The 25,901-nt window shown below is 43.0% G+C and overlaps 1 protein-coding gene across 8 annotated transcripts in view; it reads left to right on the plus strand.

The window, feature by feature from the left end:
* The window catches only part of adgrb1a (adhesion G protein-coupled receptor B1a), a 658,584-nt gene that overhangs the window by 522,057 nt on the left and 110,626 nt on the right, over nucleotides 1–25,901 (plus strand). For all 8 annotated transcript variants that reach the window (XM_085992449.1, XM_085992450.1, XM_085992451.1 and 5 more), the window contains 2 exons: nucleotides 7,348–7,498; nucleotides 19,984–20,053. In XM_085992449.1, coding sequence (XP_085848575.1) covers nucleotides 7,348–7,498; nucleotides 19,984–20,053 — 221 coding nt within the window. The remainder of the gene's footprint in view (nucleotides 1–7,347; nucleotides 7,499–19,983; nucleotides 20,054–25,901) is intronic.

Raw genomic sequence — 25,901 nt, forward strand, 5'->3', positions numbered from 1 at the left:
GTGTGTGTTTGTGTTTGTGTGTGTGTTTGTGTTGTGGTGTGTGTGTGTGTTGGGTGTGTGTGTGTGTGTGGTGGGGGTGTGTGTGTGTGTGTGTTGGGGTGGGTGTGTGTTGTGTTTTGTGTTGGTGTGTGGGTGTGTGTGTGTTGTTGTGTGTGTGTGTGTTTGTTGGTTTGTGTGTGTGTGTGTGTGTGTTTGTGTGTGTGTGTGTTATAGATATTGAGTGTGTGAGAGTTTTGAGTAAGTTGAGAGAGAGAGATATAGATTGTGTGAGTGAGTTTAGATTGTGAGAGAGAGATTATTGAGTTGAGAGAGAGAGATATAGGAATTGGAGAGAGAGAGATATAGAATTGAGAGTGAGAGATATTGAATTGAGTGAGAGAGATTGAGATTGAGTGAGAGAGATTAGAATTGAGAGAGAGAGAGATATTAGAATTGAGAGAGAGAGATTAGATTGTAGAGAGTGAGAGATTTAGAATTGAGAGAGAGAGATATAGAATTGAGAGAGAGAGAGATATAGAATTGAGAGAGAGAGAGATAGGAATTGAGAGAGAGAGAGATAGGAAATTGAGAGAGAGAGAGATATAGAATTGAGAGAGAGAGATATAGAGAGATTGAGAGAGAGAGAGATATAGAAATTGAGAGAGAGAGATATATAGAATTGAGAGAGAGAGATATAGAAATTGAGAGAGAGAGATATATAGAATTGAGAGAGAGAGAGATATAGAAATTGAGAGAGATATAGATTGAGAGAGAGAGATATTAGGAATTGAGAGAGAGAGAGATATAGAATTGAGAGAGAGAGATTAGATTGAGAGAGAGATATAGAATTGAGAGAGAGAGATAGATGAATTGAGAGAGAGAGAGATATAGATTGAGAGGAGAGAGATATATAGAATTGAGAGAGAGAGAGATATAGAATTGAGAGAGAGAGAGATATAGAGAATTGAGAGGGAGAGAGATATATAGAATTGAGAGAGAGAGAGATATAGAATTGAGAGAGAGAGAGATATAGAATTGAGAGAGAGAGATATAGAATTGAGAGAGAGAGAGATATAGAATTGAGAGAGAGAGAGATATAGAATTGAGAGAGAGAGATAGAAATTGAGAGAGAGAGAGATATAGGAAATTGAGAGAGAGATAGAAATTGAGAGAGAGAGAGATAGAATTGAGAGAGAGAGATATATAGAGAATTGAGAGAGATATATATAGAATTGAGAGAGAGATATATAGAATTGAGAGAGAGAGATATATAGAAATTGAGAGAGAGATATAGAATTGAGAGAGAGAGATATATAGAATTGAGAGAGAGAGATATAGAAATTGAGAGAGATATAGAATGAGAGAGAGAGATATATAGAAATTGAGAGAGAGAGAGATATATAAATTGAGAGAGAGATATATAGAATTGAGAGAGAGATATAGAAATTGAGAGAGAGAGAGATAGAAATTGAGAGAGAGATATATAGAATTGAGGAGAGAGATATATAGAATTGAGAGAGAGAGAGATATAGAATTAGAGATAGAGATATATATAAATTGAGAGGAGAGAGATATATAGAAATTGAGAGAGAGAGATATAGAAATTGAGAGATAGATATATAGAAATTAGAGAGAGATATATAGAAATTGAGAGTAGAGAGAGAGATATAAATTGAGAGAGAGATATAGAATTGAGAGATAGAGATATAGAAATGAGAGAGAGAGATATATAGAAATTGAGAGAGATAGAGATATATATTGAGAGAGAGAGATATAGAAATTGAGAGAGAGAGATATATAGAAATTGAGAGAGAGAGATATATAGAATTGAGAGATAGAGAGATATAGAAATTGAGAGAGAGAGATATATAAATTGAGAGAGAGAGAGGATATAGAAATTGAGAGAGAGAGATATAGAAATTGAGAGAGAGATATAAATTAGAGATAGAGAGAGATAGAAATTGAGAGAGATATAGAATTGAGATAGATAGAGAGATAGAAATTGAGAGAGAGATAGATATAAATTGAGAGAGAGAGAGATAGAAATTGAGAGAGATATAGAAATTGATAGAGAGAGATATATAGAATTGAGATATGAGAGGAAAGAGAGAGAGAGAGATGAAGAGAGATGAGAGAGAGAATTGAAGATAGGATAGAAGGAGATAGAGATAAGGAAAGAGAGAGAGAGATGAAGGAATGATAGAGAGAGATGGAAGTAATGAGAGATAGAGATAGAAGGAAAATAGAGAGATAGAGAGAAGGAAAAAAGAGAGATAGATAGGAATGAAAGAGAGATAGAGATAGGAAATATAGAGAGAAGGATATAGAGAGATGGAAATAGTAGAGAAGGATAGAGAGAGAGAGAAATGATAGTAAGAGAGAGATGTATTAGATAAGAAGGGATCAGAGTTTTTATTTTATTGACTTGTTTGTCAAACACATCTGCAAGGAGTGATTCTGCACACCCAATGGCATAGATGTGCAACAAGGAACATAGGTTTGTAATCTTATCTCCATCTGCTCTCATGAATGAAGGGTTTCAGCCTCAAAAAGTCAATAACCTGTCCTCTCTTTGCAAATATTAACTGATCTGCTGTGCATTTCCAGTCAAATGCCTTCAAGCCTGTTTATGCCATTCCTTGCTACTTAGTAGCTGATTTCACTCTCGAAGATTGCAATCTCAAATTCCGTCTTTCAAATTTCTGCCCTTTTTCCTCTTTCAAAGGTGCCAAGGGTACTGGCAGTCCTCCAGTACCCAGTCTTCATATATGAGCAAAGATGGTGAATGTTAGCAGATTATTCAGCTGTTGGAAGTATTGCCCTCACCCAATATCTACGTGCGTGCGTGCTTTCCAGCAGAGGCCCTGTGAATGAAAGAGAGAGAGAACATGCACTTATAAAGTGCCTTTCACAACCTGAGGATGTCCAAAAGTGCTTTACGGCCAATGAAGTACTTTTTGAAGTGCAGTCACTATTGGAATGTAGGGAACCATGGTAACCAATTTGTGCATAGCAAGGTCCCAAACAAACCCATGAGATAAATGACCAATTATAACTGTTTTAGTTGTTTAAATGATAACTGTTGCTCAGAACACCAGGAGAACTTCCCTGCTCCTCTTCGAATACTGCATTGGGATTTTTTACATCCACCTGAGAGGGTCAGTGCTTCAGTTCAACGTCTCATGCGAAAGGCAGCACCTCCAACAGTGCAGCACTGAAGTGTCAGCCTTGATTATGTGCTTAAGTCTCCAGAGGTGGGGCTTGAACACATGACCTTTTGACACAGAGGTGAGGGTGCTACTGAGCCAAGGCTGATACCTGCGGCCAGTTGTAGCACCCACTGCTGTCCAAGGTGCGATCAGCTAACTTAGCACAAATTGCAAATTGTACCCGCCCTTTACTGGCCTTCGTGGCTGAGTATCACTCGGGGGTGCACTTACCTGCTGAGCCATTGCGGAGAATTTTTAAACCTGAAATTTCAACGTCTATGAAGGGAAGAGTGATAATGTACCTGCAAGGACTGAGTTATTGTAAGATTGGTGTCGGTGATAAAATATGGCCACCATATTGAAAGTCCTGGTGGATAATACTGATTGTAACCATATCCTGATGATCCCGAACCATGACAATCGAGATAACAGATGAGTTAAGAGGATCAGAGGATATTACATGCGCTTTACTTGGACAGAAAAGCTATTATTTACCCAAAGAGCATTGGGTTAGTGCTGCACATCTTTGAAATTTTTGATGCAATTTTAAATCTGGAAATATCATCCAGGAAAATTCAGGGTCTAGTCAGCAAGCCATGTCCCAGTTGCTCCCATTTTACAGAATACTTGCTCCATTTCATGCCACATAATTGTAAAACCCTGATCCAACTGCTCACTGTTGCCCAAGTAATCCAGTTTCCAATGCCTAATGCACTGAATGGAGCCAATCGGCTGCCAATTTCACCTTGAGACAGCTGTTTTTTTGTGAATGAGTGATTTAAATTGGCTATGGTTCAAAGCCAACTGGCCAATGTTGTCTGCAATTCAGCGTGCCTCAGCCAAGCGTAATATTTCTTGGCAAATTGATGATGTGTTTGTCAGGATTCAGCTGTGTAAGCAGACCTTTACCAAGTTCTAATTTTTTTCTAATTTAGTACCGGTAAAATTACTGCTGATGAATGAAAGTCTGATTTGAAGCACTTGACTTAATATGTGCAACAGGACTCTACTCTACAACACTCGTCAATTTTGTATTTCACTCCCTCCATTCACCCCCTACCCGTCTCATTTTAATTCTCTTGCTAATTTCTGTGTTTGACGCCAGTATTCACATCATTATTCTGGATTTTGTTGTCCAATTTTCCACAGAAAAGCTTTCTTTTAAAGATTGGGTTTTTATAGAAAGTATTAAAACAATCTTAAGACTGTGCATATGCTGATGAAAATTGTTTTCCTGAAAGACACTAAACAATGAGCAATTTGTTCGTCTGTCTCAATAATCAATAAACACCTCACACACATTGTATTTGGAGGCCCCTTGTCCCGGGTGCTGGCCAGAGATTGGCTGGAATCGGCTCTCCCCTTTGGTTGTGAACAGGGAGAGATAATAACACAGACATGGGCAGCCAGTCAAGTCCAGCAAAGACTGTGAAGTTAGTCAGACTTAAAACCGAAAAATGCAAGAGCAAGCTTTGACCAGGCTTGGAAGCAGAATTTAGGTGGGTAGTTTATCAAATTACTTGGTTTGACAAACCACTGATGTGAGGAAGCACAGCGTGTTTATTATTTTGTTTTCTAAGTTAACTTTTAAAAAGATTGAAGAAGCACACTAATATCCAGTTCCGATCACAAGGGAATGATATTGTTACACCCTAAGGTTATGCTATCGTATACTTAGATATTGGGAAGTATTGGGGCAACCCTAAATGTAAGGTGCATCAGTCACTTATGGGAGTGACCAGCACTGCTGTACCTGAGAGAAAATCTGAGGCAGCACTTCAAACTTGTAATCCCATTCTGTGGCAGAAATGGCAGGCAGGTAACTTGCTCCCAGGGTTTTTGCTGTTGCTGTGCTGTCATCGAGTGGAAGGAGGTACAGGAAACTTTGTGCTATCCGGCAATCTGGAGCCACCGGCAAAAATCAGCAGCCGTTTTTTATTCTTTTTTTTTTGCTTTGTTTGAACAGTCAAGCTGTGCAAGGTCTGTAGCTATAGCAACAGCTTCAGCTACAGAGCTTTTGGGGCACACCCGAGTGTTTAGAAGCTGTTGCTAAGCAACAGTGTTTGTTGTCAAATACGGAGATAAGAATCTCCGTATCTCTCAACATTAACTCTGGAGAGTACGACAGTTTTGAGGCAACAGCAGCAGCTCGGTCTCGTGGGTGCCGGATAGCACAAAGTTTCCTGTACTTGATTGCAATTCAATCTGTTCGGCAACCTCTGGAAAAATGCCGTTCTTTCATAAGAACATAAGACGCAGGAGTAGGTCATTTGGCCCCTCGAGCCTGCTCCGCCATTCAATAAGATCATGGCTGATTTGATCTTGGCCTCAACTCCACTTCCCTGCCCGCTCCCCATAACCCTTGACTCCCTTATCGTTCAAAATAAGTTCTGCTTCTTCCCACCCCGATGATCTGGTGGAAATTGGGAACTGACACTGTGGGAAATTTGCAGGGAAAGATCTGCCTCAGTCCTCTGCAGGAGCACTCCAGTGGTACATCAATACCTAGTGTCAGCAGGTTGATTGTTGTGAGATCATTTAAAAAAAAAAAAAAATCACGGGTTACCTCGCTTAAGAGCAATTTCGTCTGCTGAACCAATTTTAATGAATTAGCATTATTTAAATAAACCCCGAACCTAACAGAAAAGTCAATCCCGTCAAAAGCAATTCAATCTTGTGGTAATTCCCATTTGCAATAAAGGACATTTTATAATCAAGGTTTTTTTGGATGGCAGGGCTGAAATTCCTGCATTTAAATGATCCAGTCAGCGAATCTATATTGTAGCCTTGAAACTGTTCAAAGGAATAATTGCACTGAATGTTTCTGCAGACTTGCATAGCTGCTGCCATTTTCTAGCACCCTCAGACTCGGCACCTGCTCACCGTAGAGACTGCGGCACACAGTGCGCTATTGAAAGGAATTAACTCTTATTATCACACAGCTGCAAAATGACATTGATCAAATGCATGTCGTCCTTGTGCATTGGGCAGATTTGCCGCCGAGGGCTTTGACTTTTTTTTAAAAACAACCAATTCACTGCATTAGTTGATGTGCTGGCAAAGAGTGTGACTTAAACTTTGTTGCGCCGACAAGAGTGGGAAATGTTGAAAGTTAATGTCGATTTAAAACAAAAAAGTGCAAATTGGGTCAGTGGCAAACTGTTTTCTACCTCGCGAGAGGTAAGCTGCTTCGGAATACCTTTGGTTCAGTTCTCAAGAGATTTGAAGCTAGTCAGGTTTCAGAATATCTCTTTAACAGCAATTAAATTCTAGTGTTTGCCTTATTATCGATATACACCAAAAACAAAAATCACCTTTATATCGCTTTGACGGGAATTGAATAGCTTTCTGTGCATGGGGAGTGTTCACAGGAACTTTGTAATGACAAATCCTGTACCATGGGATTTAGTGGGAGTAGTGAACAGATTCTGTACGAGAACTCGGCAAGAGCAGATCCTTCAGTTCCGGGGTTTAAGTAGGAACAATGCGGTGAGAGATATTCTGTCTAAGGGTTTTGTTTGGAATTGAGCAGTGAGCACCTCCTTCTTCGTGGAAGGCTTTAGTGGGAACTAAGCAAAGAGTAGATCTTTCTGTATGTAGGGCTTGAATAGGGGCTGCATAATGATGTCTGTATACGAGGCTTTATTGGCAATTAGCCAGTCAACAGATATTTCTGCATGGAGGGCTTCGTGGGGACTAAGCAAAGGGCAGATCCTTCTGTATGGGGTTTTACGCAGGGACTGTACAGTGACAGGATACTCTGTATAGAGCACTTTAGTGGGAATTTAACTGTCACTAGATCTTTCTGTAAATGGGCTTCAGTGGAGACTAATTGGTCCTTCCGTAGGAGAGGCTTCAGTGGAGACTGAACAATGAGCCAAACCTTTTATAGGTGTAGCTTTAGTGGGTACTGCACAGTGAGCGGATCCTTCTGGAGGAGAGGCTTTAGTGGGGCAAATCCTTTTGTGATTTAAAAAAAAACTGAATACTGCAATTTACGAAATAACTAAAACTGCAGGAATTGCACGGCAGATTAATTGGCGTTTGAAAGGCAAAGGCAGGGCTGACTTTCTAAGTGTTAACGTCATTGGAACACCGTGATTTTATTGCTCCAGTTAAGAAGCTTACTAATCAATGTTTCTTTACTTTCTTTTGACAGGTGATCTGTACCCTTGTGGCAGCGTTTCTGCATTTCTTCTTCCTGTCGTCATTCTGCTGGGTGCTGACAGAGGCCTGGCAGTCATACATGGCTGTCACAGGAAGATTGCGAAATCGAATCATTCGGAAACGTTTTCTTTGTCTTGGATGGGGTTAGTAGATAGCATCTCATACGTCCTGTAGCCATTGAAAATATTGCAAATGTTATTACCAGTTTGCAACTCCACTTCTATTTTGTCGCGGTAGCCCCACCCTTTCCATCCCGTCCTTTCCTGTGAAGCGCCTTGGGACGCGTTGTAGGACAGTAAAGTTAATGTGGTCATCTGCACAGGTTCTGTTTAATTCATCAGGAGCCACAGTTTTGAGCAGTGTAGAGTGGATCTTCTCACAGCTAGTATCGCCTCAGAAGATGTCACAAGCTCCCAAGATAACTGTGGATGAGGATAACCATCCACAGTTATCTTATTTTAGCTTAGCTTTCTAAAATAAAAACTACACTCCTCCATCATTGCACAGTGATTCAAGGCTTCTGTCTCCATCTGCAAAAACTCAATAGAATTGGGGAAATAAGAGAGTGAGCATGAGACAGTAGATGTTAGCTTTTCTGGCTTTGTGCACCTGCTAGATGTGGGCAAGTTATGGCACTGAGCATTATTTCTAGATGCCGGAAACTTTGTGATATCCGGCACCGACGGGACCGGCGTGTTGCCGATCTATCAAAACTGCCGGACATACAAAGTTAATGTTGAAGCATACGGAGGTTTTCATCTCCGTATCTGACAACAAACACTGTTGCTTAGCAACAGCTTCTAAAGAGTCGGCTGCAGCTGCAAGCGTCTCTAGCTGAAGCTGTTGCTATAGCTACAGACCTTGCAGTGCCTGACTGGGAGAAAAAAAACGAGAACTAAAGAAACTTATAGAAAACGGCTCCTGATTTTTGCCGTTAGAGCGAGTATTCCGGACATACAACCTCCGGATAAACCAAAGTTTCCTGTATATTGTCAGGCTGAAAACATCAATTGGTCAGTAGAATATAAACTGAAGGGTACAATCCTAAAAGGGGTGCAGGAACAGAGACACCTGGGGGTTTATGTGCACAAATCGTTGACGGTGGCAGGACAGGTTGAGAACGTGGTTAAAAAAGCAAACGGGATCCTGGGTTTTATAAATAGAGGCATAGAGTACAAAAGCAAGGAAGTTATGATGAACCTTTATAAAACACTGGTTCGGCCTCAACTGGAGTATTGTGTCCAATTCTGGGCACCGCACTTTAGGAAGAATGTGAAGGCCTTAGGGTGCAGAAAAGATTTAGGAGAATGGTTCCAGGGATGAGGGACTTAAGTTGCGTGGATAGACTGGAGAAGCTGGGCTTGTTCTCCTTAGAGCAGAGAAGGTTGAGAGGAGATTTGATAGAGCTGTTCAAATTCATGAGGGGTCTCGACAGAATAGTTAGAGAGAAACTGTTCCCATTGGCAGAAGGGTCGAGAACCAGAGGACACAGATTTAAGATGATTGGCAAAAAAAGGAAAATAAATTTTATGCAGCGAGTGGTTAGGATCTGGAATGTACTGCCTGAAAGGGTGGTGGAGGCAGATTCAATCATGGCTTTCAAAAAGGAGTTGGATAAGTACCTGAAGGAAAAAAAATAGCAGGGCTACGGAGAAAGGGCGGGAGAGTGGGACTAGCTGAAATGCTCTTGCTCTGGCTCGACGGGCCGAATGGCCTCCTTTTGTGCTGTAACCATTTTATGATTCTAATATCTGACAAAATGCTAATTAATCCACATTGGTTTAAAACTGGTTGTTTGAAAAAAAAATTGTTGACTCCATGTAAATTTAGCTATTGTATTTCTTCAATCCTGATTCGTGGGGGACAGTGCTGCAACATGGCCAGTAGGAATTGCAGGAAGAGCAGTTCTGAACTGATTTATCTTCCACTTTGGGGAAGTACTTGTCTGCCACTGATGTTACAGCAGAGGTTAGAGAAATACAATCCTTTATGCTACCACCCTGTGGGACAGTCCATTGGAGCCACCCCTCAGCTCTTGAGATGTATGTCTTTTTGGAAATTATTTTTATTTTGGTTACTTCTGGGCTCTGTGTCAAACTAGCAGTTGGGAGCTTGTGCTGTGACATTAAAAGGAGGAAATTAAAGCATTCATAATGCCAGTTCTGGTGCTTTATGAAGAAATACCATGCATTGATTTTGTAGGAATTCTATATCCAATATATAATAAGCTATACTTTAGACCTTGGCCTTTAGTTTTCATTGCCCATTTAGGTATAAATGCATTATTCCGAGTTGAGTGGGTAGAGAGGAAGCTCTATAGTTGGCCTTCAGAAGATTTGTAGAATAGGTCACTTACCCTACAATATTTTACTGTCTGGCTTTGAGAGAAGCATCTGATTTTCACTCTGTTCTCTGCTAACATTCAGACTTAGATCATCCATCCTTTCATTAATGGTACAGCTCCAACAACACTCAAGAATCTCTACACTACCCAGGACAAAGCAGTCCACTTTATCGGCACCCCATCTATTGGCTTAAATGTCCACTCTCTCCACCATTGGTGTACCGTGGCTGCAGTGTGTACTATCTGCAGGATGCACTGCAGCAACTCGCCATAACTTCTTCATTAGCACTTGTCAAACCCACAACCTCCACCACCTGGAAGGACAAGGGCAGCGGGTGCATGACAGCACCTTCACCTCCAAGTTCTCCTCCAAGTCACACACCATCCTGGACATATACAGGAAACTCTCATTTAAACGGCACCTAAATATCCGGAATTCTCTATTAACTGGCAAAATTCTCACTCTGAAAACAACACCTCAATAACCGGAAATGTTGCCGAGTCAGAGTCTCCCGCGGTGGCCGAGTTAGTCAGTGGGGGGTAGTTCGCCAAACTGCCACTACTCGGCTTCTTGGCGCTGTCGGAAGTCATTGAAGAGTTATGGATTGCCCTCAACTGGCAGTACTGTACTTAATCAAGCATCTTCCACCATCCATTTAACACAACATTCTGTAGGTGAGTACCCAATTACTGTATACTGCACATTTCTTGATTTTTTTAATTTTTGTTTGTTAAAAATAGCCTCGGTAGATAACCCTCTCCGTCATCCGGAATTTTTAATCAACCGGCACCATCCCAGTCCCGTCGGTGCCGGATACCAAAGAGTTTCCTGTATTGCCGTGGGGGTGTACGGGAGCACAGTGGTTATGTTACTGGACGAGTAATCCAGAGGGCTGGACGGATGATCCAGAGACGCGAGTTCAAATCCCAGCACAGCAGCTAGGGAATTTAAATTCAGTTAATTAAATAAATCTGGAATTAAAAAGCTAGTAATGGTGACTGTGAAACTACCAGATTGTTGGAAAAATCCATATGTTTCACTAATGTCCTTACCCGGTCTGGCCTATACTTGAGGCCAACCCAGAGTAGTGTGGTTGCCCTCTGAAATGGCCTAGTCATTCAGTTGCACCAAACTGCTACGAAAAAAAATAAGGACCACTCGGCATCGACCGAGGCAGTGGCATCGGACATGACAAAGACACACCCAGTCGACCCTGCAAAGTCCTCCTCACTAACATCTAGGGACTTGTGCCAAAATTGAAAGTCATACTCACAGGAACAGCCAATTTAAGCCAATCTCTCAGACTCCTCCATCACCATCCGTAGGTAGGACAGTCCGGAGGTAGTGGCCCTGGGAGTACTCAAGATTGACTCCGACCCCATGAAGTCTCATGGCGTCAGGTCAAGCATGGGCGTGGCAAGGCTGCTGATTAGCACCTACCACCCTCCCTCAGCTGATGACCCCTCCATGTTGAACACCACTTGGAAGAAGCACTGAGGATAGCAAGGGCACAGAATGAGGGACTTCAATGTCCATCATCAAGAGTGGCTCGGTAGCACCACTACTGACCGAGCTGGCCAAGCCCTGAAGGACATAGCTGCCAGACAGGGCCTGCGACAGGTGGTGAGAGAACCAACACGAGGGAATAACCTACTTGACCTCGTTCTCACCAATCCACCTATCGCAGATGCATCTGTCCATGACAGTATTGGTAGGAGTGACCACCGCACAGTCCTTGTGGAGACGAAGCCCCGTCTTCACACTGAGGACACCCTCCATCGCGTTGTGTGTCACTACCACAGTGCTAAATGGGATAGATTCAGAACAGATCTAGCAGCTCAAAACTGGGCATCCATGAAGTGCTGTGGGCCATCAGCAGTAGCAGAATTGTGTTCCACCACAATCTGTAATCTCGGTATATCCCTCACTCTACCATTACCATCAAGCCAGGGGACCAACCCTAATTCAATGAGGAGTGTAGAAGAGCATGCCAGGAACAGCACCAGGCGTACCTAAAATTGAGGTACTAACCTGGGGAAGCTGCAACACAGGACTACATGCATGCTAAACAGTGGAAGCAACATGCTATAGACAGAGCTAAGCAATCCCACAATCAACGGATCAGATAAAAGCTCTGCAGACCTGCCACATCAAGTCGTGAATGGTGGTGGACAATTAAACAACTAACGGGAAGAGGAGGCTCCATGAACATCCCCATCCTCAGTGAGTGCAAAAGACAAGGCTGAAGCATTTGCAACCATCTTCAGCCAGATAGAGAACTGGTTGGCAGACAGAAAGCAAAGAGTTGGAATAAACGGGTCTTTTTCCGAGTGGCAGGCAGTGACTAGTGGGGTACCGCAGGGATCGGTCCTTGGACCCCAGCTATTCACAATATAAATGATCTAGATGAGGGAACTAGATGTAATATCTCCAAGTTTGCAGATGACACAAAGCTGGGTGGGCGTGTGTGCTGTGAGGAGGATGCCAAGAAACTCCAGTATGATTTGGGCAGGTTGGGTGATTGGGCAGAAGCATGGCAGATGCAATATAACGTGGATAAATGCGAGGTTATCTACTTTGGTGTCAAAAACAGGAAGGCAGGTTATTATCTGAATGGCAATAGATTGGGAGAAGGGGGAAGTGCAACGATACCTGGCTGTCCTTGTGTGGTAAACCACTGTCATACCTGTCTGTGTCTGTATGTGTATTCCACTAGGTACAGGTCTGGACATGCCTCGGCTGACTCCTCCCACTATTCCAGGTATATAAGTGACTACCTCCCAGTCCCTTAGTATTCTGGACGGGTCGACCACTCGAGACAAGACCTTCATTCTTTAGTTAATAAAAGCCTGATTGTTACTCGCTCAACTTCAGTCTTTTGAGTAATTGATGGCGCATCACCTTGTGCACCAGTCGCTGAAGGTAAGCATGCAGGTGCAGCAGGCGGTTAAGAAAGCAAATGGTATGTTGGCCTTCGTAGCGAGAGGGTTTCAGTACAGGAACAAGGATATCTTGCTGCAGTTGTACAGGGCCTTGGTGAGACCACATCTTGAGTATTGTGTGCAGTTTTGGTCGCCTTATCTGAGGAAGGATGTTCTTGCCATGGAGGGAGTGCAGCGAAGATTCACCAGGCTGATATCTGGGATGGTAGGAATGACGTATGAGGAGAGATTGGGTCGATTGGGCTTATACTCGTTGGAGTTTAGAAGAATGAGAGGGGATCTCATTGAAAGTTATAAAATTCTAACAGGACTGGACAGACTAGATGCAGGAAGGATGTTCCCGATGGTCGGGGAGTCCAGAACCAGGGGTCACAGTCTAAGGATAAAGGGTAAGCCATTTAGGACAGAGATGAGGAGGAATTTCTTCATCCAGAGAGTGGTGAACCTGTGGAATTCTCTACCACAGAAGGCAGTAGAGGCCAGTTCATTAAATATATTCAAGAAGGAGTTGGATATATTTCTTAAGGCTAAAGGGATCAAGGGTTTTGGGGAGAAAGCAGGGACAGGGTACTGAATTTGGATGATCAGCCATGATCTCATTGAATGGCGGAGCAGGCTCGAGGGGCTGAATGGCCTACTCCTGCTCCTATCTTCTATGTTTCTAAGTGCCGAGTGGATGATCCATATCGGCCTCCTCCTGCGGTCCCCACCATCACAGAAACCAGTCTTCAGCCAATTCGATTCACTCCATATGATACCAAGAAGTGGCTGAGCACACTGGATACAGCAAAGGCTATGGGCCCTGACAACATCCCAGCTGTCATGCTGAAGACTTGTGCTCCAGAACTAGCCGCGCCTCAAACTAAGCTGTTCCAGTACAACTACAACACTGGCATTTACCCGACAATGTGGAAAACTGCCCAGGTGTGTCCTGTCCACAAAAAGCAGGCAAATCCAGTCCGGCCAATTACCGCCCCATCAGTTACTCTCAATCATCAGCACAGTGATGGACAATGTCATCGACAGTGCTATCAAGCGGCATTTACCAACAACCTGCTCAGCGATGCTCAGTTTGGGTTCCGCCAGGAACACTTGGCTCCAGACTTCATTATAACCTTGGTCCAGACATGGACAAAAGAGCTGAATTCCAGAGGTAAGGTGAGAGTGATTGCCCTTGAAATCAAGCAGCATTTGACCAAGTTTTTTTAAAAATTCGTTTATGAGATGTGAGCGTTGCTGGCAAGGCCAGCATTTATTGCCCATCCCTAATTGACCTTGAGACGGTGGTGGTGAGCCGCCGCCTTGTACCACTGCAGTCTGTGTAGTGATGGTACCCCACAGTGCTGTTAGGGAGGGAGTTCCATGAGTTTGACCCAGCGACGATGAAGGATCGGCGATATACTTCTAAGTCAGGAAGGTGTGTGACTTAGAGGAGAACTTGGAGGTGGTGGTGTTCCCGTGCGCCTGCTGCCCTTGTTAGAAACATAGAAGGTGGGGCAGACGGTAGTTGAAGGGGCGGGTGGATGGGGTGCTTGGGTTGATGTGCGCTCCTTGCGCTGTTTGCGCTTGGCTTCCGCTTCCGGCGAAGAGACTCGAGGTGTTCGGCGCCTTCCCGGATGCTTCTCCTCCACTTTGTGCAGTCTTGGGCCAGGGATTCCCAGGTGTCGGTGGGGATGTTGCACTTTTTCAAGGAGGCTTTGAGGGTGTCCTTGAAGCGTTTCCTCTGCCCGCCTGGGGCTCTCTTGCTGTGTCGGAGCTCCGAGTAGAGCGCTTGTTTTGGGAGTCTCGTATCGGGCATGTGGACAATGTGACCCGTCCATCGGAGCTGATTGAGCGTGGTCAAAGCTTCGATGCTGGGGATGTTGGCCTGAGAAAGAACACTGACGTTGGTGCGCCTATCCTGCCAATGGATTTGCAGGATCTTGCGGAGGCAGCGTTGGTGGTACCTCTCCAGTGCTTTGAGGTGCCTGCTGTAGATGGTCCATGTCTCTGAGGCATATAGCACGGCAGGTATCACTGCTGCCCTCTACCAACCTGCCCCCGCCACACAGTGCTGCCCCCCGATTATCAAAATCCACGACAAGGCCTTGGACAACGTGGACAAGAGCAGACGTCGACGACGAAGTCCAACACCGCCTTCAGTGTGCCAGTGCAGCCTTCGGTCGCCTGAGGAGGAGAGTGAAGACCAGGACCTCAAACCCGGCACTAAGCTCATCCCAGGTATCAGTCTGGTGAATCTTCGCTGCACTCCCTCCATGGCAAGAACATCCTTCCTCAGATAAGGCGACCAAAACTGCACACAATACTCAAGGTGTGGTCTCACCAAAGCACTGTACAACTGCAGCAAGACATCCTTGTTCCTGTACTTGAATCCTCTCGCTACGAATGCCAACATACCATTTGCCTTCTTAACCGCCTGCTGCACCTGCATGCTTACCTTCAGCGACTGGTGCACAAGGACACCCAGGTCTCGTTGCACTTCCCCCTTCTCCCAATCTATTGCCGTTCAGATAATAATCTGCCTTCCTGTTTTTGCCACCAAAGTGGATAACCTCGCATTTATCCACATTATACTGCATCTGCCATGCATCTGCCCAATCACCTAACCTGTCCAAATCATACTGGAGTTTCTCGGCATCTTCCTCACAGCACACACGCCCACCCAGCTTTGTGTCGTCTGCAAACTTGGAGATATTACATCTAGTTCCCTCGTCTAGATCATTAATATATATTGTGAATAGCTGGGGTCCTAGCACCGATCCCTGCGGCACCCCACTAGTCACTGCCTGCCACTCGGAAAAAGACCCATTTATTCCAGGCGTTCTAGGTGGAAGAGGTCGTGGGTTTGGGAGTGTGGCATCAAAGTGAAATTGAAGTCAGTGGGAATCAGGGGGCAAACTCGCTACTTGCTGGAGTCATACCTAGCACAAAGAAAGAAATTTGTGATTTTTGTAGGCCAAGCATCTCAGCCCCAGGACATCACTGCAGGGGTTCCTCAGAGCAGTGTCCTAGACCCAATTATCTTCAGCTGCTTCATCAATGACCTTCCCTCCATCATAAGGTCAGAAGTGGGGATGTTCGCTGATGATTGCATAGTGTTCAGTTCCATTTTCAACTCCTCAGATAATGAAGCAGTCCATGCCCGCATGCAGCAAGACCTGGATGACATTGAGGTTTGGGCTGACAAGTGGCAAGTAACATTTGCGCCACACAAGTGCCACGCAATGACTATTTCCAACAAGAGAGAGTCTAACCACCGCCCCTTGACATTCAACAGCATTACCTTCACCGAATCCCCCACCATCAGCATCCTGGCGGTCACCATTGACCAGAAACTCACTGGACCAGCCACATAAATACCGTGGCTATAAGAGTAGGTCAGAGGCTGGGTATTCTGCGGCAAATGTCTCGCCTCTTGCCTCCCCAAAACCTTTCCACCATCTACAAGGCACAAGTAAGGAGTGTGATGGAATACTCAACACTTGCCTGGATGAGTGCAGCTACAACAACACTCAAGAAGCTCGACACCATCCAAGACAAAGCAGCCCACTTGATTGGCACCTCATCCACCACCTTAAACATTCACTCCCTCCACCACCGGCGCACTGTGGCTGCAGTGTGTACCATCTACAAGATGCACTGCAGCAACTTGCTAAGGCTTCTTAGATAGCACCTCCCAAACCCACGACCTCTCCCACCTAGAAGGACAAGGGCAGCAGGTGAATGGGAACACCATCACCTCCCAGTTCCCCTCCAAGTCACACACCATCCTGACTTCGAAATATATCGCCGTTCCTTCATCGTCGCTGGGTGAAAATCCTGGCACTCCCTCCCTAACAGCACTCACAGAATGCAGCGGTTCAAGAAGGCGGCTCACCATCACCACCTCAAGGGCATTTAGGGATGGGCAATAAATGCTGGTCTTGCCAGTGATGCCCAAATCCCATGAATGAATATAAAAAAATATTCATTGTCGCTGGATCAAAATCCTGGTACTTCCTACTTAACAGCATTGTAGGAGCACCTTCACCACACAGAGTGCAGTGGTCCAAGAAGAAAGCCTATCACCACCTTCTCACGGGTAACTAGGGATGGGCAATAAATGCTGGTCTTAACAGTGACATCCACATCCCGAGAATGAATAAACAAAGAATCAAATGTGAAGAACTGCTCTGTTAATCCTATGGCAGTATGGACGCAGGAACGCAGTGGTTTGCTGCAAATGTAATATCTTCGATTTAGGTCTGCAAATGAGAAAAATTGCTTTGACGCCGAGTGCTTGGCTTTCAGGTTCTCTCTGATTCTTGAATTTTCCTCTAAAATAACCTGCATTCTAAACGGTAATGTTCTGAAACACAATAAACAAGTGCACTTCCCTTAAGGGTACAAAAAAAGATTGCTCCTCGACTGTAACAAGGAGGCAGTAAAGGAGAAAGGACATAACAATGGTGCTAGCTTAAATAGGGAGCAATATCTCATTGCACTTCTATTATGTGTGGCATGCACTTCAGTTTTGCTTAAATTGTGATAAATTATTAAGCAATTTTTTTTTTAGATAATGTGCAAAGCACAGTTTGAAAATGAATAACAAAATCCCATAGATGCAGCTTTATTTCTTCACTGGCGATTCAAGCAGTTTTTCTAGATATTTAAAATGCATGGCTGGCAACGATATTGATTACTGTATTATGCAGTATCTGTACTTTTTTCCCCAGAGTACTATAAAGAATAGTTCTGATATAGAGAGCTATAGATACAGATATATACAGAGCTATTAATGTTGTATACAGGTAGGTATATTCACATCAAACATCTTTTCTTGCAAAGTGCTACTGTTTAAAGTACAATCGTTAAAAAAAAAGTGTGGATTTTGAATCATTAATTTTTTTTTAGAAAAGCCTGAGTTTGTATAAAATGGAGTCATCTTTTTGCTATTATATAATCATTTTTGGTTGCTTTGTTTTTTTCTAGGTTGTGTAATTCTTACAGCGTTGTCATGTCCTGGAATTGCTTTTGTCAGTGCAGTGTGCTGGGCTTGTGTGTTTGAGACAAGCAGAACCAAAAAAAAATCATTGTCTGTTTGTTGTGACCAGGAGAAAAAGAACTGATTTCGCACTCATTTCAACAGCTTTCCTTTTGCCAGGGATTCCTTATTTCAGGCTGCCACTGTTTAAATTTTAAACGGCTGACACAAACCCGAGTTCACGGCTTCAGAGCTGTTAGTTCATTCCCCCCACTTCAATTATGGAAGCACTCCTGCAGTATAATGCAGCGGCCCATTTTTACTTTCGAGCAGATTCAAAGCCCCACCTACAAATGATCCCCCATGTTTGGGGAAAGTCCATACACCTCTGCAACTGTACCCCAGCAGCGATCCGGAGAGGAAGGGAGAAATTGGGAAAACAAAATAAATTCACTGCTATTGCCAATTTCTCTAACTTTCTTGGATTTACTTCAAATACTGAGTCCATTCTTTTACAGCTCCCAACGCAACATGAACTTGTGCCAAAATTAGAATAGAAATTAACATAATCAATTCTCTTCAGTAAATGAACGAGTGCATAAGGAAAGATGGAGCAATAAAAGACCATTCATCCCATTGAACATGGTCCATCTATACCCTGTGCATAATCTACTCTATCAGTGATTCTACCCGTTAATCTCCCAAGGAATGGCTTTGAGACATTTATTTTTACCTTTCTCTTGCCCACCCCCCTCACCATGGAAACCAAGCAAGACACAGGAATACCTTGTTACAGTCAGGCTTTTCCCTAACACTTGCTCTCATGTTCACAGTTTCCATAAGCAAACTGAACCTCTTATGAAGCTCAACGTAAACTCGAGGAACAGCACCTCATCTTTTGATTAGGCACTTTACAGCCTTCTGGACTCAACATTGAGTTCAGCAATTTCAGACTATAACCCCTGCCCCCATTTTTCAAGCTGTACGATTCTACCCTCCCCATTTGCAACATTTTATCTCTCCTGCCTTCTACCCTAGCACAGACTGTTCCTTCAGATCCTCCCCTCCCCTACCCCTTTCCCTGCCTCTGCACCTGCTTAAAATCTGTTACATCTCCAGCTTTCTCCAGTTCTAAAGAAGGGTCCCAGACCTGAAACGTTAACTCTGTTTCGCTCTCCACGGATGCTGCCTGGCATGCTGGGTATTTCCAGCATTTTCTGTTGTTATTTCAGATTTCCAGCATCCGCAGTATTTTGCTATTGTCTCTTATGAACTGAAACTTGCATCTCACTCATTGGTGTGGATGGAAAAGTGAGCCCAAAATTAACTTAACTCCTGGCCATGGTTTCTCACTCGCTGGAGATTATCTGGGATAACCAATACTTTCTGTCTCACGTGCAGAGGTGGGAAATAAAAAGTCGTCAGATCAATGCATACAATTAAAACTACTTGTTCCAAAGGACATTGGAAAGCTACTGAAGAAGCACAATAATCAAACTTACACAATATATTAACAGTTTAAAAACAAAAGAGTAGTCCAAAATCCATAAAGATCTTTTTTCAGTAGCTTCTTTGTGGATAGAGGCAGCAACATCGAGTTTTTAGGATAGGCGCGGAAAGGCAGAGCGTTGGGAATCAGAGCTTTATCTATGATTGGGTGAATTATTGAACACACAGGGAGCCAGTCAGAAACTGGGGTTTCCATTTGTATTCTAATACCTACAAAAGTTAGAGAACGAGTTGACCAATCAGGCAGCTTAGCTTGTTGTTTGACCAGCTTTACTTGTAACTCGTGCTCTCGTCTTGCATATTTCTTACTTATCTTGTTAATAGAGGCATTGGAAGCCATGAAGTCGTCCTCACTACTTTCAGGCACTCTCAGGAGCTAGTGAAGCAACTTTGGGCGTGAATAGCCAGTCGTGTTAAAAGCTTGAAAACTGATTGAGTTGTACAAAATACTTCTCTGTTAAAATGCAAAAAAAAACTCACTGTTATAGAATGCTTTAACCCTGTTGGATTTCTCTTATAAAAAGCCAGCATATATATAATGGGTCAAATAGCCTCCTCCTGTGCTTCTGAAGGGAAAAAAAATTGCAGGGCTGTGGGGAAAGGGCAGGGGGAGTGGGACTAGCTGAAGAGCTCTTGCACGGGCCAAATGGCCTCCTTCTGTGCTGTAACCATTCTATGATTTATGGTTCCTTAGAATAATTTTAAACCAGTGATACATTGATCACCAAAACTCCCCACCGTACCATGCATATGGCTATCTAATATATATTTAAAGAAATAGACTGAACTATTTTGGCACATAAGTGATTTATTTTTGAAAAACACTGCATTAATATACATGTACCCCTTTTGCCTTTATTTTATTTTAGGACTTCCAGCCCTTGTTGTGGCAACATCTGTTGGATTCACCAAATCAAAGGGATATGGAACAGTAAACTAGTAAGTAGGCCATAGCACTCCTTAATGGTTTGTTTAATAAATGTATGATTATCCTTTTACTGATGTTTTCATTACAAAGTGATTCATTGCAGTCTTTCAGCTCACCACGAGTCTTATCTGTTGTGAGTAATTCATGCAGGCTGTTCCTGCCTCTCATAATCTGCCGACCACTGCCTTTTGGTGATTCTTCAATCCTCTAGCATCAGGCTGTGCTGTACTCCAGAGAGAAAAATAATACAAAATCAAATCTCAGTGGCTTCTTTCCTTTAGCTTTTTCCCAATGACCTCTCGTAGTTTATTACTTCATCACTTGTATGCATGGCCGTGCATTGTTTGTTCGATCAGTTTTTTTTACTATAAATCATTGCAATAATACAATATTTATAACACTGTTATTCTGTCAGGGCTGTCAGTTTGAAAAATATTGTATTCTGCAGGTCTCTGACATGTATCGTATATATTGTTTATGGGAGATAGTTGGCTGGGAGGAAAATACATTGCAGTCATTCAGATAGTGTTTTGATAACATCTTAAACAATATCAGTGATGCTTGAGCAATTTTCAAACGTTGGTAGAATCTCAAAATCACATCGCATGTCTTAAACTCACTGCCAGTTACTTCTTATTCTATAAAGTATAATATATGGCGTGTATATTTACTTTTAAAATAACTTACTGATATGTGGTGGGTATGCTGAGTAGAGGAGATGTGTGTAATGAAGAGAAAAAAATTGTAAGAGCTGAAGACACCTGACATCATATACCTTGTACTATAGTATTACACAAGTTTTTTCCCACCAGAAATAGGTTTTTCACTATACTCTGTTTAAAGCAGAGTAACTGCGCACTGTACAGTTTGAATGAAGAGTGTAAGTGGGGCTATTGAAGTAGTATTATGGGGACATACCAATGTGATCAACTTATTTTACCCAACCAGGGACGACTCAGTAGATGTGACGAGATGCAGAGTTCAGAAAGGCTAATGATCATTGGTGTGATATTTTCCACTGATTTTTAATGTGAGTGAAAAGGTTGGTGCAAATATAAAGTGAGAGACTGAGAAGAGTCACTTGAGGGATGTAGTTGAGAAACATTGCCAATGAAATTGAACATTAACTACTTAAAATGGTTGTATTCAACATTGAGGAAGGGTCTCCTTCTGGGAAATCTAAAAAGATAGAATGTGTCTTTAAAATATTGTGGCGGAGGTTAGGAGGCTATATTTTATCAAGGCTTTGCCGCTGGTGTCGTGCCTCACTCATAAGAACATAAGAAATAGGAGCAGGAGTAGGCCATACAGATCCTCTAGTCTACTCCGCCATTCAATAAGATCATGGCTGATCCTCAATCTCAACTCCACCTTCCCGCCTGATTACCCTAGAGTCCAAAGATCTATCGATCTCAGCCTTGAATATAGTCAATGATTCAGTATCCATAGCCTTCTGGGGTAGAAAATTCCAAAGATTCACAACCCTCTGAGTGAAGAAATTTCTCCTAATCTCAGTCCTAAATGACCGACCCCTTATCCTGAGACTAAGACCCCTAGCTCTAGACTCCCCAGCCAGAGGAAACAGCCTCTCAGCATCTACCCTGTCAAGCCCTCTCAATGGGATTTTGATCGGTGAATCAGGTGCCAAGGGCAGCTTGCCACTTCGTGCTGCTCTGGATTTTCAATTAATCATTGGAAAATTGATGTTTGTGCCCAATTCTATGATCAGCACTCCTTTTGAATAAAGCTCCCGCCAGGAAACTTGTCTTGCAAAATTTACCTTAGAGGGTAAGCTTTAGTGATTTGCTTTTTGAATTGTTGGGTGTTACCTTTAAAAGTTGAATTGCCATCAGAATTCTTATTTAAGAATGAAAACTGCTGTGCATAAACAGGAAAAAAACTTCCCTGTCTCTGGGGAGACCAGAAAATCAGGGACACCTGCATTAAAAATCAGGGTCAGATGACCAAAATTAAGACCGCTTTAGTTTACGATGTGTTACACCAATAGAACAATGGAAGTTTATAGCACAGAACGAGGGCATTCTGCTTATTATGTTGGTATCAGCTTATTGCTGGAGCAATCCAAAACTAATCCAACTGTCCCATTTTCTCCTTATAGCCTTGCATCTTCCTCCACTTCAAATAATTATTCAATTTTCCTTTAAAGAATACAGTAGCCTTTGCCTCAACAACTCTCTGTGGAACAACATTCCACACTACAAAAACCCTCTGTGTAAAGGACACTTACTAATATCTCCACTCACTCTCTTATTGATTATTTTAAACCGATGACCGCTTGTCACTTACTCCCAACCAGTGAAAATAGTCTTTTCCTATTCACTCTATCAGAATTATGCATAATTTTAAAAACTTGTATTAAATCTACACAGCATTCTCTGTCCCAATAGAAATAGCCCCAGTATCCCAAGTCTCTCCTTATAATATACTTCCGATTCCTGGCATTATCCTGGTGAATCTATGCTGTTCACTCTATGCCTTTAATGTTGTTTCTATAATAGAGTGCCTGAAGCTACACACAGCGGCCTAACCAATGCGTTATATAATAAAAACAGAAAATGCTGGAAATACTCAGCAGGTCAGGCAGCACCTGTGGATAGAGAAACAGAATTAATGTTTCAGGTCTGTGACCCTTCATCAGTAAATTGGTAATTACTTCTTTACTCTTGTATCTTAGGGCAGCACGGTGGCATAGTGGTTAGCACTGTTGCCTCACAGCGCCAGGGACCCGGGTTCGAATCCGGCCTCGGGTGACTGTCTGTGTGGAGTTTGCACATTCTCCCCGTGTTTGCGTGGGTTTCCTCCGGGTGCTCCGGTTTCTTCCCACAGTCCAAAGATGTGCGGGTTAGGATGATTGGCTATGATAAATTGACCCTTAGTGTTAGGGGGATTAAATACGTGGGGTTACGGGGATCGGGTGGGATATGTGTCGGTGCAGGCTCGATGGGCTGAAATGGCCTCTATCTGCACTGTGGGGTTTCTGTGATTCTTATGCCCCCATTTATAAATCCCAAAATGCTGTTGGCCTTTTTATTGCTTTAACTACCTACCTATTTTCAGGGAGTTATGTATTTGAACCTCTAGCTCTCTCTGAGAACTAAGAATTAAGGAGGAAAACGATAAGATTTCAGGCCCTCAGAGCTGAAGACTTCATAAGAGCAATTCATAACTGGATAAGCCATGACAAAGTCTCAGGCATGGTTAGGGTGGTATTTTCTCATGCTGATAAATTTCTGTCGATGTCCTTGTTTACCTTATGACAGTTACAGATTTGGTTTAATTAATTCTTGAGAAAGCCAGAACTTTTTGGCCAGAAATCTAATTTGTTTATGCGGTTTGACCTTTGGAGTATGCCCACGGGCGAGATATTAGACAACCTGACGTAAGGAATTTTGGAAGCTGACCCAATGTTCTGACTTTGGTGAGGCATTTTTAAAAATCAGGATTGCAATTCTGGAATGAACAGAGTGGGACACCTTCCAAATCATCCTGATAAGAACAATTCATAACTGGGTAAGCCGTGACTAAGTCCCAGGTATGGTTAGGGTGGTATTTTCTCATTCTGTGGCTCAGTTGGTAGCACCCTCGCCTCTGAGTCAGAAGGTTGTGGGTTCAAGTCCCACTCCAGGGACTTGAGCACATAAAGCTAGGCTGACACTCCAGTGCAGTGCTGAGGGAGTGCTGCACTGTCGGAGGTGCCGCCTTTCAGATGAGACGTTAAACCGAGGCCCTGTCTGCTCTCTCAGGTGGACGTAAAAGAGCCCATGGCACTATTTCGAAGAAGAGCAGGGGACTTATCCCCGGTGTCCTGGCCAATATTTATCCCTCAACCAACATAACAAAAACAGATTATCTGGTCATTAGCACATTGCTGTTTGTGGGACCTTGCTGTGCGCAAATTGGTTGCCACGTTTCCCACAGTACAACAGTGATTCCATTGCAAAAGTACTTCATTGGCTGTAAAGTGCTTTGAGACGTCCGGTGGTCGTGAAAAGCGCTATATAAATTCAAGTCTTTCTAAAAATTGGAGGGAGCACTTCAGAGCTCTGGTGGCGATAATGGACTGCAAATTTGGGGCAATATTTTAACAGCTGTAAATTTGAAGAGGTACAGATTGTGACCATGAAGTTAAAGTCAACGCGTCTTGAAATCCTGAAAGAAATTCTGTGCGTTGTCGTGCTTGCTTACATTTTTGTTGTCCATCAGCAGTTGGGATGAGAATTGTCAGCACAGAGCAGAACCAATTTGCAAAGTTAATGGGCTGTCTGCTGCTTGGTTATAGAGGGCATTGGAAGTGGCAAATCGCATCAGGTTCCCTTTTGTCACAACTGTCTATGGTGTCTGAAATTGACAGGTGCCCCTGGTAACCAAGGATTATGTACAGATAAAATCTGAAAAAGCTTTGGCAGTCAGATGGCATAGATATTGGTATAAGTTTGATTTTCAGCTGTGTAGGCTTCACTTTAACTCTTAACTCACAAGGATCCCGATCAGTCCAGCCTGACAGCTGTTTGAGGATGCTTTGGCTGGCTTTGTGTCCTTTTTTAACAGTCTGGAGCTTTGAGGTCTGTATGGACCTCTCGTATATCGCATTTAAATGCAACTAAAGTACTTAATACTGTTTGCTATGGGCTGCGCTGAATGAACAAATAGAATCATGTAATTGGTTAAGAATTGGTAAAAACGTATTTTTTTTAAATCGCATTATCTAAGCAGCTAGCAAGCAGGTATCCATTCTTTAAGTTCCTTGAAGGGAAGAGTCCAACATCTGGCCAAAATTATTTTATATTTAAAAAATGATTAAACAAATATTTTCTCCCTCTCTCCATCAATGTTTTTTCCTACTACACTTATCCGTTGAATGCTTTGTAGTCTTGTAACACACTGCATCCTGAACATTGTCTGATATTTATTCAGTGGCCGTTGTTTAGCATTTCTCTGCTCAATCCTGAAAATCAATTGCAATGTAGTCAAACAATAACACAATGTAAGAAGGTTTATAAAATGGAGCAGATATATTTTAAAGTCAAGCAAAAGTAGTTCTAGTTTTTTGTATGATTGAATTCAAGCAGAAGGGCCAGAGTATTTCAGCTTGGTGGATTTAACTATCACTCTGTATTTCATATTCCAAGATGGTGCTTTAACATTAAAAACAAAAGCGAAATACTGCCGATGCTGGAAACCTGAAATAAAGACAGAACATGCTTGATACACTCAGCAGGTCAGGCAGCATCTGTGGAGAGAGAAACAGAGTTAACATTTCAGGTCGATGACCTTGCGTCAGAACTGGAAGGTGTTAGAGATGAACAGCTTTTAAGCAAGTACAGAGGCAGTGAATAGGTACGGGGCGGACGGGGAGGAAAGGAACAAAAGGAGAGGTCTCTAATAAGGTAGCGGGCAGGAGTGATTAAATGACAAAAGTGATGATAGTACAAAGCAAAGTTAGGTGGTTATGAGACAAGTATAGAAAAAATGATGGGTCAGAGGCAGTGTAAATGGTATGAGCAGCATAGCAGAGAGAAGGGAAGCAGGATAAATCTGGCAAAGAGAAGGCCCCCATGGCCCAGGAACGTGATGGAAAAATGGCAGGTAGACCCCAGTGGTGCGGAGTAGCCCGCCGACCGTGTACCCGTAGGGGATCTCCACCCCAAGCACCAGCCCACACATCCTCCACTTCCAGTGGCTGTGCTGCAGCCATCGTCCATTAGCAGCACCTGCTGTCTGAGAGGAAATGGGGATGGTTGTTCAGATCTGAAGTTGCTCGTGTTTTAATATTGCTAGAAGCTCAATGAGAATAAATTGAAAGGACATGCAAAGGATTTTTTTCTTGTGCCAGTATTC

This window comes from Somniosus microcephalus, chromosome 7 (assembly GCF_052327205.1).
Source record: "Somniosus microcephalus isolate GS21.2 chromosome 7, FLI_Smic_1.0, whole genome shotgun sequence".
Classification (NCBI taxonomy): Eukaryota; Metazoa; Chordata; class Chondrichthyes; order Squaliformes; family Somniosidae; genus Somniosus; species Somniosus microcephalus.